General features: G+C 34.9%; 1 protein-coding gene across 11 annotated transcripts in view; it reads left to right on the forward strand.

The window, feature by feature from the left end:
* DGKH (diacylglycerol kinase eta) overlaps window positions 1-22,513 on the forward strand; it is a 179,354-nt gene that overhangs the window by 99,154 nt on the left and 57,687 nt on the right. For 10 of the 11 annotated variants that reach the window (XR_013763222.1, XR_013763223.1, XM_079136503.1 and 7 more), the window contains exons 5-13: window positions 4,952-5,056; window positions 5,307-5,439; window positions 8,927-9,033; window positions 9,676-9,801; window positions 12,678-12,780; window positions 13,884-14,043; window positions 16,421-16,529; window positions 16,673-16,812; window positions 20,213-20,297. Coding sequence is in view for 9 of the 11 variants with exons in the window: in XM_079136503.1 (XP_078992629.1) it covers window positions 4,952-5,056; window positions 5,307-5,439; window positions 8,927-9,033; window positions 9,676-9,801; window positions 12,678-12,780; window positions 13,884-14,043; window positions 16,421-16,529; window positions 16,673-16,812; window positions 20,213-20,297 (1,068 nt within the window). In the remaining 2 variants the exon portion in view is untranslated. Of the gene's footprint in view, window positions 1-1,135; window positions 3,786-4,951; window positions 5,057-5,306; window positions 5,440-8,926; window positions 9,034-9,675; window positions 9,802-12,677; window positions 12,781-13,883; window positions 14,044-16,420; window positions 16,530-16,672; window positions 16,813-20,212; window positions 20,298-22,513 lie in introns of those variants that run through there. The other variant, XM_079136504.1, reaches the window with a different exon arrangement.

A 22,513-nucleotide genomic window follows, 5' to 3' on the forward strand; every position in this document is an offset into this window, starting at 1 on the left:
ATCAGGACTGATCACTAAAGATATAATGAGTCCTGCAGTAGGGCAGAGGTGATTTGTTTGTTAGAAAGAACTTTAGGTTAGAAATAAGAATCTCCTAAGATAGAAAAACTTGTTGACGATTTAAATTGACCAGAGAAAGTTAAAGAATTTCCTTCATTGCACAACCAACAAGCAAAGTCTCGGTCAAAACAAATAGCCACCTATCTTGAAGAGTTTAGGCATGGTACCTACTAGAAATGGCACACTGAATTCTTTCAGAGCTGTATAGGGACTCTGATACTCTGCAGTTAGGGAGAGTCATTTGTTTTTCCTAGTTTGTTAGTTGATATTCTCCTAATATCTTTTAAGGAGGAGCTTAGGAGGTCATTATCATTATTGCTGTGTTGGTGGTTTGCCGATCCGTGACTGTTTCGTTAGCAAAGTGCCTCCATTTTTTACTTCAGCTCATTGCACTTCCATCTTGGACCACGTTTACACAGGAAATATATATGTGACAGAAGAAATGGGTAAATGTATATGCAATTTCTGTCACTGCTAAGAAAAATTGTGATGCTAATATTGGATAACCTTTGAGCTTTTACACTGTGCTAACTGCTTTGCCTGGCTTATTAATCCACACTGTGCACAGTACTGTGAATTATTGCTCTGTCCCCACTTAGCACAGGAGAGACTGAGGCTTAGAGAGCCTAGGAAACGTGTGCACAGCTGCATAGGTAAAACAGGATGAGAGTGAGAGTTGGGCTAGGTCAGCCTGACTCTAAAGTTAGGCGCTGACGCCCTCTGCTTTTGTTGTTAAACTGATTGTTTCCTCAAGTTGACTTCTCTTTAGAAACTTATTTCATTTTTTGAATTCTAACATTGCTGTGGGTAACAATAAGTATCATTTGACCTGGTCTCAACTTGTCTACACTTTGGAATCACCTGGGAGTTTTAAAAAAAAAAAAAAAAAACCAAGGTTGAATGTTTTCCCTGACAAGTGAAGGATGATATATAATGGGGGTGGGGGTGGGGAATGAGAGAATAATGGGGGAACTTTAGAATATGTAGAAGAAAATGAGAGGAGGGGTATGAAAAATGGTGGAATGAGACAGACATCATTGCCCTATGTACACATATGATTACACGAATGATATGAATCTACGTTGTGTACAACCACAGAAATGAAATGATATAACCCATTTGTGTACAATGAATCAAAATGCAGTCTGTAAAAAATTAAAAGCTAAATTAAAAAAAAAAAGGTATTTGCATCTATGTTCTTAGATATTCTGAGTCCATGGTATGTGGAGTCTGGACATCAGGATTTTAGAAAATCCTTCAACAGAGTTTGAGAACTCCTGTTTGGGAACAAGACAAAATACTAAATTCTAAATTTCCATCTTTCTGTCAGTAAAAAAATTAAATAATGTTTTTATTATAGAACTGCTACATATTTACCTCAGAAAATTGCAGGGAAACACAAGAATTACCATTAAAATGATCTATAATCCCTTCACTATAAGATAGTGCAGTTTTTGGGTTTGTATCCTTTTTTTCCCTGTACCCATTTATATATTTAAAAGCTTAACTATGTTACTGTTCTATAGAATTTCATATTAAATGCTGGATTGTCTTATATCTGTTTTATGTATTTATAAGATCTGTTTTATAGATACATGATAGTGTTGTTTGATATTATAGGCCAGTAACTCTCAAAGTGAAGCAATTTCTCTGTTAATGGAGAGTTTGCATATTATTTGAAGAAAAATTCAGGAAACTGATCTGAATGTCCCTCCTCTGTACTTTAGTCATATATAGCAGTTTTCCAAACAAGCAAATCTTTGGTCTACTTCTTGTTTCCTTTATAGATTCTTAAGGCAAAGCCCATGTGGTTTCCCCCTGGCTCTGGCATTTAGCAGATGCTTAGTAAATACTGGGATGCATGAACAGATTTCATGTACAATTAACAAAGCCCCCAAAGCTGAGTGGTTGATGACCCTTATTTGTCTGAATAATACTTGTTCCAGAATCTGAGGGGTGTGTGTGTGTGTGTGCATAGTTTGAAAAAAAATTTACTGAAATAAGTTCATAGGTGCTTGAAAAAATTATTTGGGAATATTGATGTGATAGGAAAAGAAGATAAGAGTGGGATTCAGATATGGACAGGGGCTAGGGGACTTGCCATAGGTAAGCTTCAGATCCTTCAAGAAAGGTAACAGGGACTGGGGATATAGCTCAGTTGGTAGAGTGCTTGCCTTGCAAGCATGAGGCCCAGGGTTCAATCCCCAGCACCGCAAAGAAAAAAAAAAAAGGTAACAAATCCTCTGGTTCCAGAAACTTCTGGGACATGGCCCCCAACAGGTTCAGTTTTCCATGGGGATCAATTCCCCCTCCTCCTATTGGTGTAGAAACTGGTCCAAGCTTTCCATTTTTCAATCCCATTCATGTCATAATAAAGAAGCAGAATCAGATCTATTTTTCAGAGTAAGAACCAAGGAATTTTCAGAATTTGCTCATCTAATAAAAATTTGAATGAGAGACTGCTGTAAAATTCAGTTAGGGTATGACCAGAGTCTTTTAGTCAGCAACTGGTACTGTCAGATTCTTTCCTATAAAGATTTTGAGGAGGGGACCAGCACAGAAGGCCTACTGAGGGTTGGCTTAGGAGGAAAAGGGGCAATTTGGGAGATGCATAGGTTTTTCTGGATGAACTAGGCTTGTCTTCAGATAGCTAGAGGTGTTGGTACCTACAAAACCAGGCATCTTTGCATTGATTTATGAAGGTTTTTTTCTTACTGACTTCATAATCAATTAAATTTTAATCATGACTGATCACAGGTCCATACATCAAAATAACTACCATTTCTTTTAGCCTCTGATAAATTTAACTTTTGATTAAATATGTGCTAATGATCTTTACTTTCTCATTATTGTTAATTTTAAAACAAGTTTTAGGGGAAATTGCTATTGCATGCATTTAACTTCACTAGTGTATAAGGTACATGTGTAACTGTGTTATATTGTCTTGCTATAATCATTTAGAATCGAGGCATTTGTATGATTCCAAAAACTCCAAGAAAAATTAGATGTTATTCTCTATCCTTCATTCTTTCCTTTTTTTTTGTAGTCATGATGACTTTTAAACACTCTTAATATAAAGGCATTAGAGATAAAACCAACTATCATCAGTCTTTACTGAGAATTCAACAAAGAACAAAATCAAAGAAATGAAATAGCAAGCTTGTTTTATTTTATGAATAATACTTGTCTCAGTAAAATCTTATTGAAAGAAGAATCCTTGTAGTTAAATTACATAGCAAAAAATAAATAAATGCTTGACACAGTATTTATTTAGATAACATCAGCAAGTCCGATGAAACTGAGATTTCTGGAATGGACTAGCCCTTGGAGCTAGGAGTATATTATGATTTAATGGTACCTCTCTGCTGCATTTGATGAGCTGTCCTAGAAAAACATTTTGAAGCAATAACACATCCATTTGGCTCCTAAGTAATGAGTGAGGCATTGCTCTTTGCATTAACTATTTATTCGGGAAGAGAAGTGACCAACTGCTAATAAGTTTTATCCAAAGAGGGTCATTTAAAACAGAAGAAAATGCAAAAGTGAGGCTCTCTTCGATTTCATCTGCAATTAACAAAGACCCACAGCTAAGTGGTTGGTGCCCCTGTGCCATGTGACTTGACTGGCTGTTTATAAGTGTGAGTGCTTGTCAGATCTACTAAAGACTGTGGCTTATGAAAACACAGTGTAGCGTAAGCCAGTGACACAGGAGGAGGCAGTGACTGGTGAGTGGCTAAGTTTGGGCAGGTCTCTCTATTGTTTGGAATCATAGACTTGTTTTCTAAAATCAGTAGTAGCAAATTTAGGCTCATTAGTGTCCTCCTTGTGGGAAGTAGACCTCTTTTTCTTTTTTGCTTTCCAGATGTTTCTTTCTTTTCCATTATTTGTGGAGTCTGCTCTATAATACAGTATTGCATTTAGATTTAGTACTTGATCAAAAGATTTATACCTGAGAAAATTTCATATTTGCTATGTAAACAAATCTGTAATATATTGTTTGGAAATAGTTTCCAATGTTTTGTTTTTGTTCTGCAAGTACATAAATGGTCCCTTCTTTCCAGTAAATGCTTAGGATTTAGTAGCTTTAAGATTGCAACCAGAATATTGTATTCATGTGCAAATAGGTTCCCCCCAAAGTCAGTTCAGAATCTTCCTTTGAAGCATTTTGGTACTGTAACAGCTTCAAGTTTTCATTCCATTTGAATCAAGGTTCTCAACCGGTTAATATTGCCTTTTTTTTAGCGACATGAAAAATGATGAAAAGTCACAGTTATTTTTCCCTCAACCCAACTAATGGATTTTTATACCAATTCTTCCTTCCTGCTCTGATAAAGAAAGTAATACAGTGGATTTCTACACAATGAGGGGGGAAATCCTTCATATAAATCATACCCAAAGAGGCAGTGGAAATGATGTGTAAACTCTATGACTTAACTATTAACAGAATTTTCTTGATACCATAGTAAATGAAATCATTTAGTACATTCCTTTAATTTTCAATTTAAAAAGTATTTTCCAGATTGAAAACTATCTATTCTAAGCTTACTCTGAATTACTTTGAAGTGTAAAGTCAGTTTTTAAGATATATTCCCTAAAATAAGAAATAAGAATGCAATGTTTGAGTTCATAGCCTTTAGAAAAATGCTCAAAAGCCTGATAAGTATGTAAGAGCAGGATCAAAGACAAGAAAAGTCTCCTGGGAATTGTCTTGTCCTGGGGCACATTGTATCATACACAGGGAACAAAACTCATCTGTGTTACAGTGACTTATTTTCTTCAGCATGGAAATAAAGTCTGAGTTTAGAAATGTAATTGCCTCTTAAGATTTGGGTTTTGCAATGATTCCTCTTGTTGGTTATTATCAATCATTAGATCAAATTATGCCTTTCAGATTATTACTCCATTCAGAAGGCTAATGCTATGTGCCGAGAACAGAAAGGAGATGGAGGATTGGATCAGTTCACTAAAGTCCGTACAGACCAGAGAATCTTATGAGGTAAAACAGCATCTCTCTGATATCTTGTGTTCTTAGAGCATGAATATTAACTAAAGCGCTAAAGCCATGCTGTGCAACTTGTTTAAGCCAGATTATTTTTTTTTTTAAATTTAAAGCAAAGTGCTTTAGTGTTAAAAAGTGATGGGTTTGAAATTTTGATCAGAACTACAGTATGTACATTTCCAAGTAGTCCAGTGTCTGTAGTCTTGTTCTCTTATTTGGCAAATCTGTCCTAATGTCTTATTTCTAGGTGGCCCAGTTTAACGTGGAACATTTCTCAGGGATGCATAACTGGTACGCCTGCTCGCACGCGCGCCCCACCTTCTGTAACGTGTGCAGAGAGAGTCTTTCTGGAGTTACCTCCCATGGCCTGTCCTGCGAAGGTACCATAGCATTTAGCTCTGTCCTCTTTCAGTTGTAAAGGTAACATAGACCCCGCCACATTGGTATTTCACCATTGTGGAGGAAACAAACTCCACAGGGAGAAAGCAGTGACTGGGAAGATCTAAGCTGAAACACAGTGTTTAAGGTTGGTTGGAGCTCCACCTTGAACTCTGCACACATTTGGGAAATATTCTTGCTCTGGAAAAGATAACATATTATCTGAAAGGAAACAAATCAAAATACAATATTTCACTTTTAAGAATCTAGGAACTACAGTCCAAAAACATAGCTTTGGGCTTTGTATAACATTCTAGTGTTCTTAATTCTGATTGATTGTGAACAACAAAAACTGTCAGGACAGTATATATTCTTTGGAAGAATTCCTATTGGTAGTTATATTGTCTTATTTTAAACTTTTAAAAAAATTTGCAGTACTAGGGATGGAACCCAGGGTCTCATGCGTGTTAAGTGAGTGCTGTCTCCTTTATACTTGATTTAATTTACTATGAATTATTTTTTTATTGGTTACTTAATTTTTTGATTAATTGATTAATGTTTGCAATGCTGGGATTTGAACCCAGGGCCACATGCATGCTAGGCAAGCATTCTACCTCTGAGTTACATCCTCAGCCCCAATGTCATCTTTTTAAATGTCTTTAAAGTTTTCTAAAACTAAGAACGGTCCTGCTGTTTTCATTACAGGATTAGTTGCTATTGTTGTTCCCAGTGCCAGGGGATTGAACCCAGGGCTTTTCACAGGCTAGGCAAGTGCTGTATGTGAAGTAGTTTTTAATTTGAGTACAGCAATTACCCAAACAAGAACATTAGTCATTACCAAGAGAGAACTGATAACATCTTTAGATTGATTTAATTTCATGATTCAGTGATGAGGTATGAGAAGTACTGTGTACTAGTTTTTGAACAATATGTAATGCCAATACCAGCTTTTTCCCCATATGACACCATCACAAATAACTTCAAATATAGCTAATTATGATTAAATAATAAAATAAAAAAATGGATTCTGCTGTCATGTGTAACTAAAAAGAACCAATAAAAACTTAATTGATGGTAAATTATAAGATCAGCAATAACTCTGGTTTTGGCTTTTTATTATGAAACATAGCAATATATGCACAATGGTAAGGAACAGAGCTCAGCCAGTAAACCCCCTCCCACGACCACCATTTCAAGCTGTTACCAGAAGTAGTTTAACACTATTAGAACTGTTCTCATCTCTCAAATGGGGATAATAGTCATTTGTACCTCAATACTATGAAGATTAAATGAGGGAATGTGTGCAAACTACTTTTCTAATTAAATACATTATAAGAAATTATAACTGTGCTCTATAAGACATTCATCTAGTAAGTAGTTCCAAATTGGATCAGAGACCTGTCACATTCAAGTTCATGAAGTTGAAAATTTGGAGAAGCCATTAAACTTGTATTCTTTACATTTAAAGAAGGATTGCCGGCAAAGATATAATTGACCTCTCTGTATTTATTAACACAAAAGGGTTTATGTAGGTCTGAATAACTCCTCCTAGGATTGTAATATTGTGCTGTTCTGAAGATCCTTAACTATTACCTGATAGTTTCTATTCCCAAAATGGCTTTAAAAAGATAACCAGGTTTAAGATATTCCGTGATACCCATCTGATTTGAGATTTATCTGCTAAATACATTTGATTATTTAGTAATTGAGGCAATAGTGGAATGACTGAATATTTTTCCAAGCATTTTAAAAGAAAAATGAAAATTACTTCAGTTGGTGAGAATAAGAAACTTAAAAGTCTTTAAATACATTTATTATATCCTTCTGTAAAAAATATACTCTTCCTGACTTTTAAAAAAGTCTTCCTTGCTTATATAATTATATCAAAATGAATTCTACTGTCATGTATAACTAAAAAGAACCAATAAAAAAATCTCAATTACTGGATTAAAAATTTCTTCAAAAGATTATTTACTAGTGTTCATTTTCTCTGCTGGTAAAAATTTAAATCTGCAGCATTTTGCCTATTTGTATTTTTAGAATGGTAGCAGAAGTTTTCAAAATCTCAAATGTTTTATTTTATGAGAATATGGCCATCCTGGATATTTTATCATATTCATATTTAAACTTTCGAGATCCCCCTTTAAATGTGAATATACTGCTTGCATATTAAGACTAAAAACAGAGATAAAGAGGTTTTAAAAATTACAGTGGAGATGCAAATACAATAAAAATGTGTTCAATAGTGAAGATTAACAACTTTGGACTAGAGTGAGATTCAGCTTTTGGTGTATGAAACCATCCATAAATTCACTTGACTTTCTGTTCTTGTTTTTCACTGTAAAATGAGACTGTAATGATTTGTCTTCTAGATGTGTATTGAATTATAAGTAAACATACTGTTTTAAAATACCTTATGAATGAAAAATGGAAGTCAAAATATTTTTCATTAAAAAAATTTTTAAGTTAATCGAGAACATAAATTATTTCAGAGCATAATTTTCCTTCATAGTTATTTAAACAGTAACTTGGCCAAAAATGTTAAATGGCCATTTTCTTTTCAATCAACAGTGTCACATATGTCAACATAGCTACTTAATGAAATTTCATCTTAACTAATATTTACCACAAAGATTCAGTATGATAAAGACTAAATATTACAGTAAAAATTTTTTGCCACCTGTCAGTATACTTTTTAAGTTCTGTGGTTTTAAAGAATGGCTTTATAGGTCAGGGAATAGTGCTTTATTTTAGAATAATTTGGAGAAACTTAATTGTCATCTAACAAAACTAAGGTGCCCATTAATTATTTCCCATTAAGGTGCCCATTATTATTTCTTAGTGACCATAACAATAGTCTGGCTCATTTATTATTATTGTTACATGTTATATTAAGCAACTTTGTCATTCTCAAGGCTCATTATATGAGGCACTTTCTTATTATAAAAAGAGTGATTTTTGTTTTTATTGAACTGTTTGATTTTTAATGGCAAAACTTTTAAAAAGCCATGAAATTGTACCATTACTCTCTTTTATTTTCTTCTTTCCCCTGCTTGAAAAACAAACTTTGTTAATATTGAATGCTGCTTTTTGCTTATAAAGTACCCTGGGGACTCTGCTATAGATAGTTTTAGGACCCCAACTTTATTTTGTTTTATTTTTTAATTTTTATTTTTTTAAATTTTGAGATAGGGTTTTGTTAACTTGCTTAGTTTGGCCTCAAACTTCTGATCCTCCTGCCTCTGCTTCCCAAATAGCAGGGATTACAGGAGGGCACCACTGCACTTGGCTAGAACCCTATTTTGGGAAAATAGTCTAATAGATGAAAAGATCTGGAGATTAGATTAAATTTTTAAAAAGTTTTGTTTTCTTCCTCCCTCCTTTCTACCCCTCTTTAAAATTTTATGCTGCGATTACTTTTAGTGCTGGTGCAAAAGTACTTGTTCACTTTAAAATGGTTGACTTATTTTATTTTATTTTATTTTTTAGTGTGTAAATTCAAGGCTCACAAAAGATGTGCAGTGAGGGCAATTAATAACTGTAAATGGACCACCCTGGCCTCCATTGGAAAGGACATCATAGAGGACGAAGATGGAGTAAGCTGCTCTCTGCCTTTGGCCTCTTCCTGGTGCTTCCTCTCTTATTTTCTGCTCTTAGGGAAAATACGAATAGTTAAGTGAGACTGTTTATTATCAGGATGAAAAAGGGTTTAATTGATTGTGAGTTTTTAGTTTTAATTCATTGCTTTATAGCTCTCCCTAGCTCTTAGATTTTGAGGGAAATGTTAAAATTAGGGCTTATAAGTGACTGCTGGGCTGAGCTGGTATAACAGAAGGTCAAACTGTGTGATCTGTAAGGTTTAGAGGAGGTTCACTCTGCAGACTCTGGGGTTTCCTCTTTGGTAGTACCCTTCTCCTTCAAAACCTTGCCCACATTGCACCTCTTCAGTGAGTCTCTGACAGCCCTTAGTGGACAGTGTGTCATGATCCCTTTGTCTTTACTCTCAGCTAGATGTCTACCTGAATCCCAAAGGGCAGACCTTTTGTCTTATTTACTTTGTCTCCCTAGAGGGTTTAGGTATAATAGATGCTCAATAATTATGGGATCAATGAGTGAGAGCCATGTAGGATGCCTTTTATTGACCCCATAGAGTAAGAAATCATTCAGTACCTTCCCCAGGGTAACATCGGTGACCTCCACAGTCTTCACTTTGGCTGCCCTTTCTTCCTGCCCCACAGCTTGCTATGCCTCACCAATGGCTTGAGGGCAACTTGCCTGTGAGCGCCAAGTGTGCTGTCTGTGACAAAACGTGTGGCAGTGTTCTCCGTCTACAGGATTGGAAATGCCTTTGGTGTAAAACAATGGTGAGGATTTGGAAACATCTTATTCCTTTTAACAAACTTATTTCCCTAACCTGATGTCTCTGTGGTTCAGAAGCAAAGCAAGGAATTTTATGGCAGAGCCTAACAGCGTACCTGTGGTGGCATTCATGACTTTAAAAAGTGTTTTCCTTCCAGTTTGATCATTTTTCACCCCCTGCCCCCATTCCTGGTCATTTTTAAAACACTCAGTTTGTGATATTTTCTCTTGTCTGAAGATTTCCCATGTCTCAGGATCTCTTTCCTACAGGTCTGTTGTTTTCCATTTCACTTTCACTGCACAGTTCTGCTGTTTTCAGATCTGTATTATAACCAACCTGGTGCACCCAGAAAGTCCTTCTCTGCTGCCACATTTGGGTTAACATACAAAGTGTGATTTTGCCGCAGTACCATATATGTCCTCCGACAGAGGGAATACCAAGTTCAATGGGTTATGCACTGATGTAATTCAAATGATATAAATTTGTATTATATAATAAATACCTTTAAACGTCTCTGCATGGGCAGGAAAGAAGTAAAAAGTTCACCTAGCATAATGTGAGTCACCAGCAAAGAATAGTCTCATTTATGCCAGATTTCATACAGTCAGCGCTTCTGGACTGCATGAGGACATTCATAGAGAAGGGAAGCCATGCCAACAGCAGTATAGGGCTCAAAGACCACAGGACCGCACCGTGAGGCCATAGCCGAGCATGCTTCTCTCATCCCTGGGTGCTGCTGTCCCAGGATGATAGTCCCTCCTCTTGGGGTTGACTCATTTGCTGGTGACTTGCGTCGTATAGTCTTTTAAACTTACTGGTTCAAATTTGGAAGTTGGACCTAAATTTTAAAGTGTGGTATATCCATTGCTTTGGGGGAAGTCTGGTGTAGCTCAGCACAAGATATAATAATAGGTGCTGCTCTCCTATGAGATTGACCCCATAGGCCCCAGAGAAAAACACATCCTATGACTTTTTATTCAGGCCCATAGGGAACCTGTGATTCCTCTTAATTTTTAAATCAAACAAGATTTCCTTTGTGCTCATGGTTTTGTTATTTTTAATTAACCACAGGCTTATTTATTATTTTACTTATTTCACTTTCATATAATGTACAGATTGTGATACGTGCCTTTGTTTGGACTCTCAGTATAACCCTGACCCCTAAAGCCCTCTTATTTTAAAGGAGTGCTACTCATAAAAAAGATTTTAAATCATCATTCCATATAAAATTTCTTTTTTGGGGGGATAACCACTGATAGTATATCCTGTTATTTTTGTTAGCTGTACATTTATTGAAGTCTGTTTCTCTACTCCTAGAGCTTTAGATGTTCATTTCTAATTCTTTTTTTTTTTTTAAGAAAACACATCTCATGTGTGATGAATTATTTTGGAAGGGCTTTATGTAAATTGTCTTTACCTGCAGTATGTATGTCTTTACTTTGGTCAGTAATTTTTAAACACCATAGGAGTAATTAGGTTTCGTACTTGTTCATTCTGTTCATCCACAACTTTAAAAAGTTTCACAAATAGAATAGCAATATTATCTTGGGAAAACAACTGAACTTTAATAGCGATTTTAAATTGGGTATCTGGGGACCATCCTGGAATGTCTTTTCCCTCTTTTTTCTTGCTTCACCCTGGGTAAGTTACACCTGTTGGTTTCTGGCACCACCACCTCTGTAATGCCTCACTTGGCTTCGCATTTCTTGTGCACTGTCATTTATCTGTTTTCCTATTATTTTACCTTTAAAATGTGAACTTCTAACAGCAGGCTGTCTAGGGCTTAAAACATAGTCATCTGGGGGAAAACAAACAAAACAAAGCAAAAAAACCCCTGCCAAATCCCAAAGCCCATAGTTCCATAACCCTAAAGGTTTAACTCATAATTTTGAAATCAGTGAAGATACAATTTTATCCTCTGCTTTTCTCACTTAGGTTATTATAAATATCTTTCTGTTTTGCTCCATAATTCTCATGTATTTTTATATTCCTTTTACACCTATCCATGTATACTAGTTTTTATAAAATACATTTTGGTTGTTAATTATTATAAATCATAATAAACTGTCCAAAAACAGGTTGTGTAGAATTAAAATTGCCATTTTAATCAGTTATTTTCCTAAGAGTTTTGATAAATACAGGTTTAATCAGTATGCTAGTTTTCTTAAAGCACTAATGAAATAAAGCCATATTAAATAAATGCTTTATGAAGCATCTGATTTTACTAGTCAAAATATTTTAAAAGTTCTCTAGGTAAATACACAAAATATTCTAAATGGCCTGGCTCCTACTTGTTAAGTTAGCCTGCTTCGTTCTCAATAGTATCTTGAGTGACCTTGAAACTGATAATTTTAAAACATCATAAGAGAAATGCAAATAGAAAGTTACAAGAGCATGGTAGGAAGAGCAGGCACATTGCTGGTCTCATTTTCATTAAATTCTATAAGAACTTTTATGTGGTAGATGCCTTCAATTTGTTTTATGGGCATGATATTGACATGCTAAAAGACTTCCCTCTTTTTCCCTCTCTCCTTCCCTTTTTCTTTTCTTCCTCCTCCCTCCTCTTTTTCTCTCTCTTCCTCTGCATTTCCTCCCTTTGCTTCCTCTCTCCTTGCCTTCACCAGCCATTCATTGACTATACACTACTTGTTTGAGACCATCACAGAAATAGGCCACACGGACCAAAATCATATTCCCATCCCTAAAATGCTTAGTCTATCCTTAGAAATATAAATACTTTGCCATTTAAGTAACTTATGAATTACTGAATATTTTGTGATGATATTGATCCTAAATGATAATTCTGTAGATGTAATTTATGACATAGTGAAATGATTTGTTTTTTTATGATTCCCAAAACTTCATTTTATTTGTTATTAGGTACACACTGCCTGCAAAGAGTTTTATCATCCTGTATGTCCACTTGGCCAATGCAGAGTATCTATCATACCTCCAATTGCACTAAATAGCACTGATTCTGATGGTATGTAATTGTAGTGTGAGTTTGTGTATTTCTGGTATATTTAATGTTGATAAGTACATTTATTTTCCTAGAATAAATAGAATTTTAATTGGTTATTTTGGTCAATTTTTATATAATAATTCCATTTATATTTCGGAATGACATTTAACTTGTAAAAAAATCATTTAAAATAAAACTTGTAATATAGCTATTGTCATATTGGTAAAATTACCATGTATGAGACTTTTAGATTTTACATTTAAGTAAATATAATAAGATCATCATTCTGTACTGAAGCATAATCTGAAAAGGCTAATTTTTGTAAGTTCTATTTTCCACTGTAATTGAAATTGCTCATTAGCATGGTTATTATTATAATTTGTTTTCCTATAATTTCATTGCAGAAATTTATACCTATAAATGCATTCACTTTTTCCAGAATCTTACAACTTAATTGTAAGTGCTGAGGAAACTTTTTACAACACTGATTTTGGAATAGCATACTAATAACTTCCTTCTAAACAAGCTGTATTACAAAAGGCTTTTACCATGTACTGTTAATGCCTTGCATTTATAATGTGCTTTATGCCTTTTGAAATTTTTATGTCAATATTTTAGACATAAGATATAAAGCTTAAATAATGCGATTTTTTAAAACTTGTGCTATTGATCCCCTATCCCTGACATATCAAGGTTCTTTTATTTCTTATAAATTTTAATATTTTCTCAGATGTTATCAAAGAACAAATTATTTTAAAATATGAAAAATGATCTTATGAATTCGTTGACAAATGTGAATTCATGCACTGTGCTTAGCTTTTCTTATAATTATATTGTTAAGGTAGATGGTATATCTCAAATTATCTGTGGTTAATATGTTTCCTATCTTTGTTATCATTTTTCATTATAGAGCATATTTTTAAATGATAAGTCCTATGTTCTTAGTATTTAAATAGTACACTTCCATTTGTGAGTCTACATTATACCTGAATGTTCTAGTAATAAGCAAGTTTCTTTATTTTCATCAATTTATCTTCCTTTCTCTGAATGTTCATTAATAATTTTAAAAGGAAAACAGTACATATTGACCTTACACTATGTGTGTATTTTTTTTGTTTTTACAGGTTTTTGTAGAGCAACATTTTCATTCTGTGTTAGTCCTTTATTGGTTTTTGTCAATTCTAAGAGTGGAGATAATCAGGGAGTCAAGTTCCTTCGACGTTTTAAACAGTTGCTAAATCCGGCTCAGGTGTTTGATTTAATGAACGGAGGTCCTCATTTGGGGTAATTCATTATTGATAAATTTTATTTGAATGAAATATAGTACTAGGGTTAAAATGTGTCTGGCTTTTCATGTCATGAAAATTACAGATTCCACTAGATCTCTTATGTTGATCTTCCCTTATTTAAAACTCTCATTTAAAGTTTTAACATAAGCTTTTTGACAGTTATTCAAATTCCATATTTTTACCAAAATTTCCAAATTCCAAAATTTATTTATTTAAAAAATGTTTATTATATATTTTACATCAAATACTACTATCAATTTGTTTAGCTCTAAGGAGGGTCATCTTCCATGAATATAAAATATGAGGTTTTTTTTGTTTTTTTTTTGCAGGGCTAGGGTTTGAACCAAAGGCCTTGGGTATTGTAGGTAAATGTTCTACCACTGAGCTACATCCCAGCCTGCCAAATACAAGCTCATATTAGAAAATTATATTCATGAAAGGCTAGTATTAATTCACATTTAATGTACATAATCAGTGATTTCACCAAGTACAGATGCTATCATGGATCTCAAGGACCGTTCCTCAAGAATTTGACATAGTTCACATAAATGACAAAGAAATACTTTGCCCGACTTTTTTTTTTTTTTTTTTTTTTGGTGTGGTGCTGGGGATCGAACCCAGGGCCTTGTGCTTTCGAGGCAAGCACTCTACCAACTGAGCTATAGAATGTCATGTAACTTAAAATCTAAAAAAAAATTAAATAGTATTTTCATCGAGGGGAACCATGCCTTGAGACACATTTTCAGTGTATGCATATGACTTTTCTTAAAGAGGATACTGTGTCTTTTGATCGAGGGGCCTTTACTCTCTGTGATTTGCATAGGCTACTCAGCTTTTCCTGTGGGTTTCACTGTGTCCTTGAAGCATGAACACAGAAGTGGAAATGGCAATTTTATTTTATTTTACTGCAGTCCTGCAGGCTTTATATATATTAGGCAAGTACTCTACCACTGAGCTACATCCTTAGCCTAGAAGTTGGAATTTTAAATACGGATGCCTGTAAAGCACTCATTTAGAAACAGATACTTTCCTCTGTCTTCTCTATTTCTCTCCTGTTTCTCTTTGTTTCTCTTGTCACTTTTGTCCCTGCAAGGTCTTCTGCCCTTTTTGCTGTGTCTTTCTCTTGCTGAGTCTCAGGCCTTCTGGTTACATGAACACTAGTTGTCTTCATTTATACCCCACATCTTCCTCGTCTAATTGGACATCTCTTCCTTTCCTCTGATTGGTTCCCATCGTCTTCTCATGTAGCTTCTCTTCTCACCTTTGTGCTTTCTGTTTTTTGGTAGTTTCATTTCTCTTTTCTCCTTTTCTTTTCTTTTCTTTTCTTTTCTTTTCTTTTCTTTTCTCCTCTTCCTCCTCCTCCTCCTCCTCTCCTCTTCTCCTCCTCTCCTCCTCCTCTTCTTCTTCTTCTTCTTTTGTTGTTGTTGTTGATAGACCTTTATTTTACATATTTATTTATATGCAGTGCTGAAGATCGAATCCAGTGCCCCACACATGCTAGGCAAGTGCTCTACTACTGAGTCACAAGCCCAACCCTTTCTGACACGTCTGTTTTATAACTCTCCATGGTTCTGTTAATTAATTAACTTAGGAATTTATGTATGTGTGTATTTATTTTTGGCACGAGGGATTGAGACCAGGGCCTCATACATTGGAAGCATGTACACTACCACCGAGCTACTCCCCTATCCCCTATCTTATATTCATGATATTTATTTTTCCTGTTTATTCTTTAAGCCCCTGAAGATCTCTCTGTGTGAAATTTCTTGAGCTTGTTCTTATGATCTATTTTCCAGATTTCCCACAATACTTGAGTTTTACAAAGGTACATTCAGGAGGTGAAATGTGTCAAAAGTTGAGATGAAGGGGGAGAGAAGTGAAGGATTGGCTGAGAGTAGTAGGAGGTGAGAAGGAGAAAGGGCGGGTTGAGTGTACTTAAAACCACATTAGCTAAAGTTTGGCAATGTCTTTAGGAACTACTTCAGTGCCATTTGCTGGCATCCCATCCTAGATTCCCCCTGGTTTATAATTCTTAAGGAAATAATATATCCTTGTCATGAAGATAGAAAAACCACCACTTTCACCATCTCATATTTACCTGTAGTTCTTTCTAGGTTCTGCTTTGGCTTTGTTTCCTTAATTCTTGCTCCCTTTTCCTCCATTCCTATTTGTCATTCCTTTTCATTCTTTTGATCCAGAGGTTTTTCTTGAGTTAAAAAGAGCACTCAATATAATTTTTTATAGTATAATGAGTAGCTAAGTAAGAGTTATATTTTGTCTGAACTTGAATACCAATGAATACAGAATGACAAAGAATTAGAAAAAGTGATTTTTATTGATTTTTACTAAAATGAAATAATTTTTACTTTTAGTTTAAGATTATTTCAGAAGTTTGACAATTTCCGGATTCTTGTTTGCGGAGGAGATGGAAGTGTAGGTTGGGTTTTGTCAGAAATCGATAAGCTCAACTTGAATAAACAGGCAAGTGCTAATTCTTTTCCTTGCTGGTTGATATGACTGTACACTAACATGACTGAAAACTAACATGTTTTCCAGGGAGGTACAGAATTGTAATGGTCCTTATTTCTCAGCCTGTCTGAAATTCTCACTGTACTCTCTCATAGTGTCAGCTGGGTGTATTGCCCTTGGGAACCGGCAATGACCTAGCTCGAGTTCTTGGCTGGGGTGGTTCCTACGATGATGACACTCAACTGCCTCAGATACTAGAGAAGCTGGAACGAGCCAGTACCAAAATGTTGGACAGGTAAGAGAAAATTTTCTACTAAACCTAGACTAAAAATGGCATACAGAAATCACTTTTTGATCATTTTAAATTTACTGACTATGCCCACGAAGGCAGATTTCCTGGTCTTGTCCACCATTTGTTCTCTGAGATTGAGAACCAGGTCTGAACAGAGTAGATATACTCAATAAAGAAGTTTTCTGAGTGAATGAATTTTTAAAAAACTGAGGGGAAACATCCCTTCCCTGCATTCCAATGAATCCATTGTTTTAAAGATAGAAGAGTAGGTTGATACGTAGGATAGTAGAAGAATTAAAATAGTTAATTTGGTAGGGGGTGTTTTGGTGAGTGTGAAAAGGAGGACCCCATCATCTTGTGGCTTCAGAAAAGGAAAGACCTACTTTTTGTTTGTTAGAATATCTCTTCTTAATTATACACATTGCGAACAAATTGATCCAACAAAGAACTGAATTTAAATAAAAAAGATAAAGCATCCTGTCCCTGAAACAGGGAAGTTAGAAGATGGCTTTGAAAGAAGGGCTTATCACTGTGTTTATGCTGTCCCTGCTCACATCTCTCATCTGCTTTCTCTCCGAATGGCCCACGTGTAAAACAGAAATCAGAGTGTGCAGCTGAGTGTTGTGGAGGAGGTGTTTAGAATTTGAGGGTAGGGAATAACAGGATTCAGTAAGCAGCAATTACCCCACCCCCATGAGTAGAAGACAAATGTCAAAATATCATTATAGACTTGAGGTAGCATGAATCAAAACAACTTTGATAGGATTAGCCATCTGTGGAACTCTTCCCGAAAATAACAAATCTCATCAGGGAGCCACCAATCTAAAATGTAATTATTCTAAGATGAGCTATAACCAAATTAATTGTAACCTTGTCTGTCATAAGGTAATGCTGTAGTACATATGATTCTTTTGCTGACCGACTATTTGAAAAGAGAGCTGGACAGTAGAACATTTGTATTTATCCAAAATCGTGTGAGAGACACGCCTTTAGTGTGGCTGCATAAAGTCTAGGGTGGAGCTGGATTCAGTTTCCAATTCTTAAAAAAACCTGGAGGTTTTTTTTTTTTTTTTTTTTTGTTTGTTTGTTTAAAGGAGCCATGTGAGGTGATGGGTAAGTTTATTGGCTTGGTGTAAATCAAAACATCAAATTGTACTCCTTAGATATATATAGTTTTATTGTCAGTTATACCTGGGGAGAATTGGAAGTAAATAAATAAAATCACCATTATTTATAAAAGAGCTTGGAGAGGTGATTTACTGAACATCTGTGTAATTCTGTGTTTTTCAAACAACAAGGAATGTTTTAAATGCTTTCTTTGTTAAAGATTTAAGGAGCATTCCTGCTACATCCTAGGAAATGTTGGCGTTTCCTCTCCCCTGGATGGGTGGTTTTCCCTGGTATTACAGAAATTCACTTCTTCATTAACTGAGAATAGCATCTCCACAGTGAAACTCCCACTTCATACCAACAGGTCTGGGAACACAAGAAGAAAAAAAAATCAAAGGGGACTCAAAAACCTAGGAACATTGTTAGAAACGGGACTATACGAGAATATTTTGTTCCTTTTTTTCCCTTTACTATTTGCAAAAATGTAAAAAAAAAAAAAAAATCACTGTTTAATATTCCAAATAATATGTATCTGTTCACTCCTACTTACAAATTTATAGGATAGATCAGAAAAGCATTATTATGATTATTTTATTAAAATGTAAAATTGAGGCTTCTAGGGACAATGGGAGTAAGAACAATTAATATTTTCTGTCTGCCAGTCATTTTAGTCTTCAGTCATCACTGCTCCTAAAGAGAACCAATATTGTCATCTTCATTTTCCTGGTAAAAAGAAGGTTTTTACATGATCAAAATCACATAGCTAGTGAGTGCTAGAACTTGCAGTTGAGAATCCAGTCAGTAGTTCCTCGGGTCTTTCTTCAACATTGCGGTCTCCTGCCCTTAAGATATAGTCAGCAGAGAAGTTCTAACTTTTCTGGCCTCTGACTCTGCCTGACTCTTTCCTCTCTTGCTTCTACTTGCTCCTGCTTCTTCAACCCCAACCATTTCCTACCTAGGAGGGAGGTACAGCATGGAAGGTATAAATATTGGATGGATTTTTTCCCCATTTCTTTAATGGTCTTTTGATCAAAGAAGTATCTCCAGCTATACTGAACTTGACTTGTGTATTTCCAATTGTTTTCTGTATTTGATATTTGCAACTTAATAGTTTTGCTTACTTATATTATCCCTGTTTTCTGTGCTGGAATATTCATTAGGAAAGCATTCTTCACTCTTGATTTTTTAGACCCTGTCACTTTGAGATGTTCAATATTTATCTGTTGCACAAACAGATTGATGGATGAATGAGTGACTTTCAGTGCTCAAATATAAATATCTTTATAACATTTTCATGTTAAGAGTTGAATAGTAGCTTTAAATAACCACTCAGTTTATATATCCTAACACATAATGTATGTCTGTTGGGGGAATTCCTGGGAATTGGGGTTTTTATGCAAAGACTTATTCTCATTAGTCTGAATGATACACCAAGCTCAGTTTAAATACCGATCTTGGAATTTGCCTCTAGGTTGTATCATTGACTTCCGTTTTTCTTAAAAGTCATGTTTGTACTGCTTTTATAATGTTTTGATTCTGTGTAAAATCTTCATCTCACATTTTGTAGTCTACGGAAATGCCCTGGTCCAATTTTGGAAATTATTATTTTAGATAGAAGACTTGAATTACCCTAAGTTGATTGCTTTTCTCTAACACCAATGATTTAATGTTTGCTTTGAAATTAATATTTACAGTTAATTGAAATAAATTTGTTTGAATTAAGTATTATTTCTATTAATATTTCTCTTTCAATTCCATGCTTACATTCGTTCTTTCTTAAATTAAGAAGGTTATTCACCTACTTTTTGTTTTATCTATAAATATATCAGTTGCTTTGGCAAGAATGGTTGGAACATGGAAGTACCCTGTTTTTCATTGATAGTATGCATTATTTAATCTAGGACGTTGTTTTGGAACTCTTGATTGTGACTCATCAATAACTTATAATCTACTTAGTAAATTGCAGTAGTCATTATTTAAAAAGTAAAACAGAACTGAATAAAAAGTTAGAATACATTACACCTAATGAATGGGAAGTCTTCTTATAGTTGAACATTTCTTACTGTGGGTATGCTCTTAAAGCGATTAGAAGCCACTAAGTGAAGAAATGCCAAAATGTGGAAATCATAAATATGAATCCAATATTTTATGAGATTACCAAAATTTCATCTCTTTCTTATGTTTTGATTAAGATACAATAAAACCATAGTTTACAAATACATGTATATGACGAGATAAGAACAGTTTGTTAAATGTTAAAGTAGTTTTAGACCCAAGTATTTTCTCCCTTCAGGTGGAGTATAATGACGTATGAACTCAAGTTGCCACCCAAGTCTTCTCTACTTCCTGGACCTCCAGAAGCATCTGAAGAGTTTTACGTAAGACTTAACCTTTTACCTGTTTGTCATTTAAAATGGGGGTTGACATCTTGGGAAAAAAGAGAAAACTTACTTGTAATGGTTGTGGGAGCAAGTTTACTTCATCTTACATTAATTTGGGGGACTGTTGCCTCCTTAACTACTTTTAGTTGTCTCCCCAGATTAAAGAATCCTGAAGATCCAGATTAGACTCCTTCCATGACCACCCCCACAGGGAGTGCGGCCTTAACCAAATCACTTGCCCTTGTGGGCCTTATTAATATCATCTGTGACATGAGGCAGCAATGGTTGTGAGGATTCAGTGATGCAGCAGATGTGCACCAGGAATATAATGTCCCTTTCTCAGGACTCGGTAGTTCTTCCTGGTTGTTCTACCTGCCTGCTTCCTTTTTACCAACAGAGCTCCAGGGGAACCAGCTTCCAGCTAGCTTCCACTCATCTTCTGCCTTGTTCATGAGCACCCGTTTGATTATCAGGTGTTAGCCCAGCTCCCTTAAACAATCTCCAAACAGATCAGTACTCGTAGCCAGAATATTGTATAATGATCTTACAGCTTTGCCTGTTCTTTGAAGGGGTCAAAAGACAGGGTTAAGCCTGTTGATCTAGAGAAAACCAAGGAACTAAGACAGGTCCCTTCATTCCATCCTGCTACAGACCACAAGTGCCTGAAGTTTTTAGACAACATTTTAAAAGATTCAGCATTCTGATTAAATCTCAAAGCAGTAGAGATTTAAAACAGAACCTGACTTTCAAAGGATTATTCTCTGACTCACTAAGACCATTTGATCTATGATAGCTTATTTCTTCCTCTAGGAAAATTCATCTGTTTATTTTACAGATAAAACCTTTGTTTTGTCGTTAAGAAAATTATGATCATGTCAAAACTAGGGCTAGGGATGATAACTAGAAACAGGGCTATTCCTTAGAGAAGCTAATTGTGTTTTCAAAATATTTTCTGATATAAAAGTAGAAAACATTGTATCTAAGAAATTTTTATAAAAAGAAAATTATATGAAAAAGAAACTAAAAGTCACTCATAGTCCTACCACATTTCCAGTAGCATTTTTAGTTATCATATTATTCCATCTGCTATAACCATCAAATGCATTTTCACGGAAGCCATTCTCTCAGTATTTTTGCAAATATTATTAATTTTCTTTCCAAAAAGAGAAAAGGGTAAGTTCTTTTGTTTACCTACTTCAGAAATGTCTGTTTCCTAGCATATAAAATAAAGGTAGATAATTGCCTTCTATCATTATTTATGTAATCACACTTTAATATGAGGTGTAAGTACATAAAGGAAATCTCTTACTTTTTTTGGGTCTAAGTGGGCTTTGAATGAAACTTCATCTTTTAAAATTTATCGGCTTTTTTAATTTTTATATTTTGCAGTACTAGCTCAGGGGTCTACCCCCGAGCTATATCCTCAGCCCTTTTAATTTATTGTTTTGAGACAGGGCCTCATTAACTTGCCCAGACTGACCTCTAGCTTGTGATCCTCCTGCCTCAGCCTCCCATGTCACTTTATAGCCCTGGGCCACCAAGCCCAGCTTATTTTTTTTTTTAATTGATTTTTCTTAACTAACAGCTAATATCCTTTAATATTACAGATTAAGTGAACTTTCTGTCTGACTCTGACCTAGGCCTAAACACCCTCTGGCTAACACAAAGAAAATACTTTATTATCTGTGATTTTTTTATTTTATTATTATTTTTTTTAACCTTGAAACCTAAAATAGAAGTGAGCTAGATAACCTGTCTCAGCTCTTGAGCACTTCACTGACTGTGGGTATTAGGCTGGTTACTCAGCTCACCTTTGTCTCGGGTTCCTTACTATAAAACAGAACAGTTAAAGGGATAAAAGTATACAGAGTGCTTAACCTCAATGCCTGCTGCCCACCCGTGCGCGCACGCACACATGCATACACACACACACTCACACACATGTAAACTCTTATTATTACTTCCTGACCATGCTGAGTGACTCTTTAGTTTGGTTAATGAGTGACATCTATAATTTCATCCTTGGTCATAAAGCTTATTTTATTTTACTCTGAAAGAGGTGATATTTTTTCTTTGAATATCTTTAATGGAGAAAAAACTTGAATTTTTGAAAGATGAAATTGCAAATGTCATTGATCAAATGACAATAAATTAATCAACTGATATTAATTCATGAGTTAAGGTCATTAAGGGTCATTTAGGGAAGAGAAGAA

This window comes from Sciurus vulgaris, assembly GCF_902686455.1.
Source record: "Sciurus vulgaris genome assembly, chromosome: 4".
NCBI lineage: Eukaryota > Metazoa > Chordata > Mammalia > Rodentia > Sciuridae > Sciurus > Sciurus vulgaris.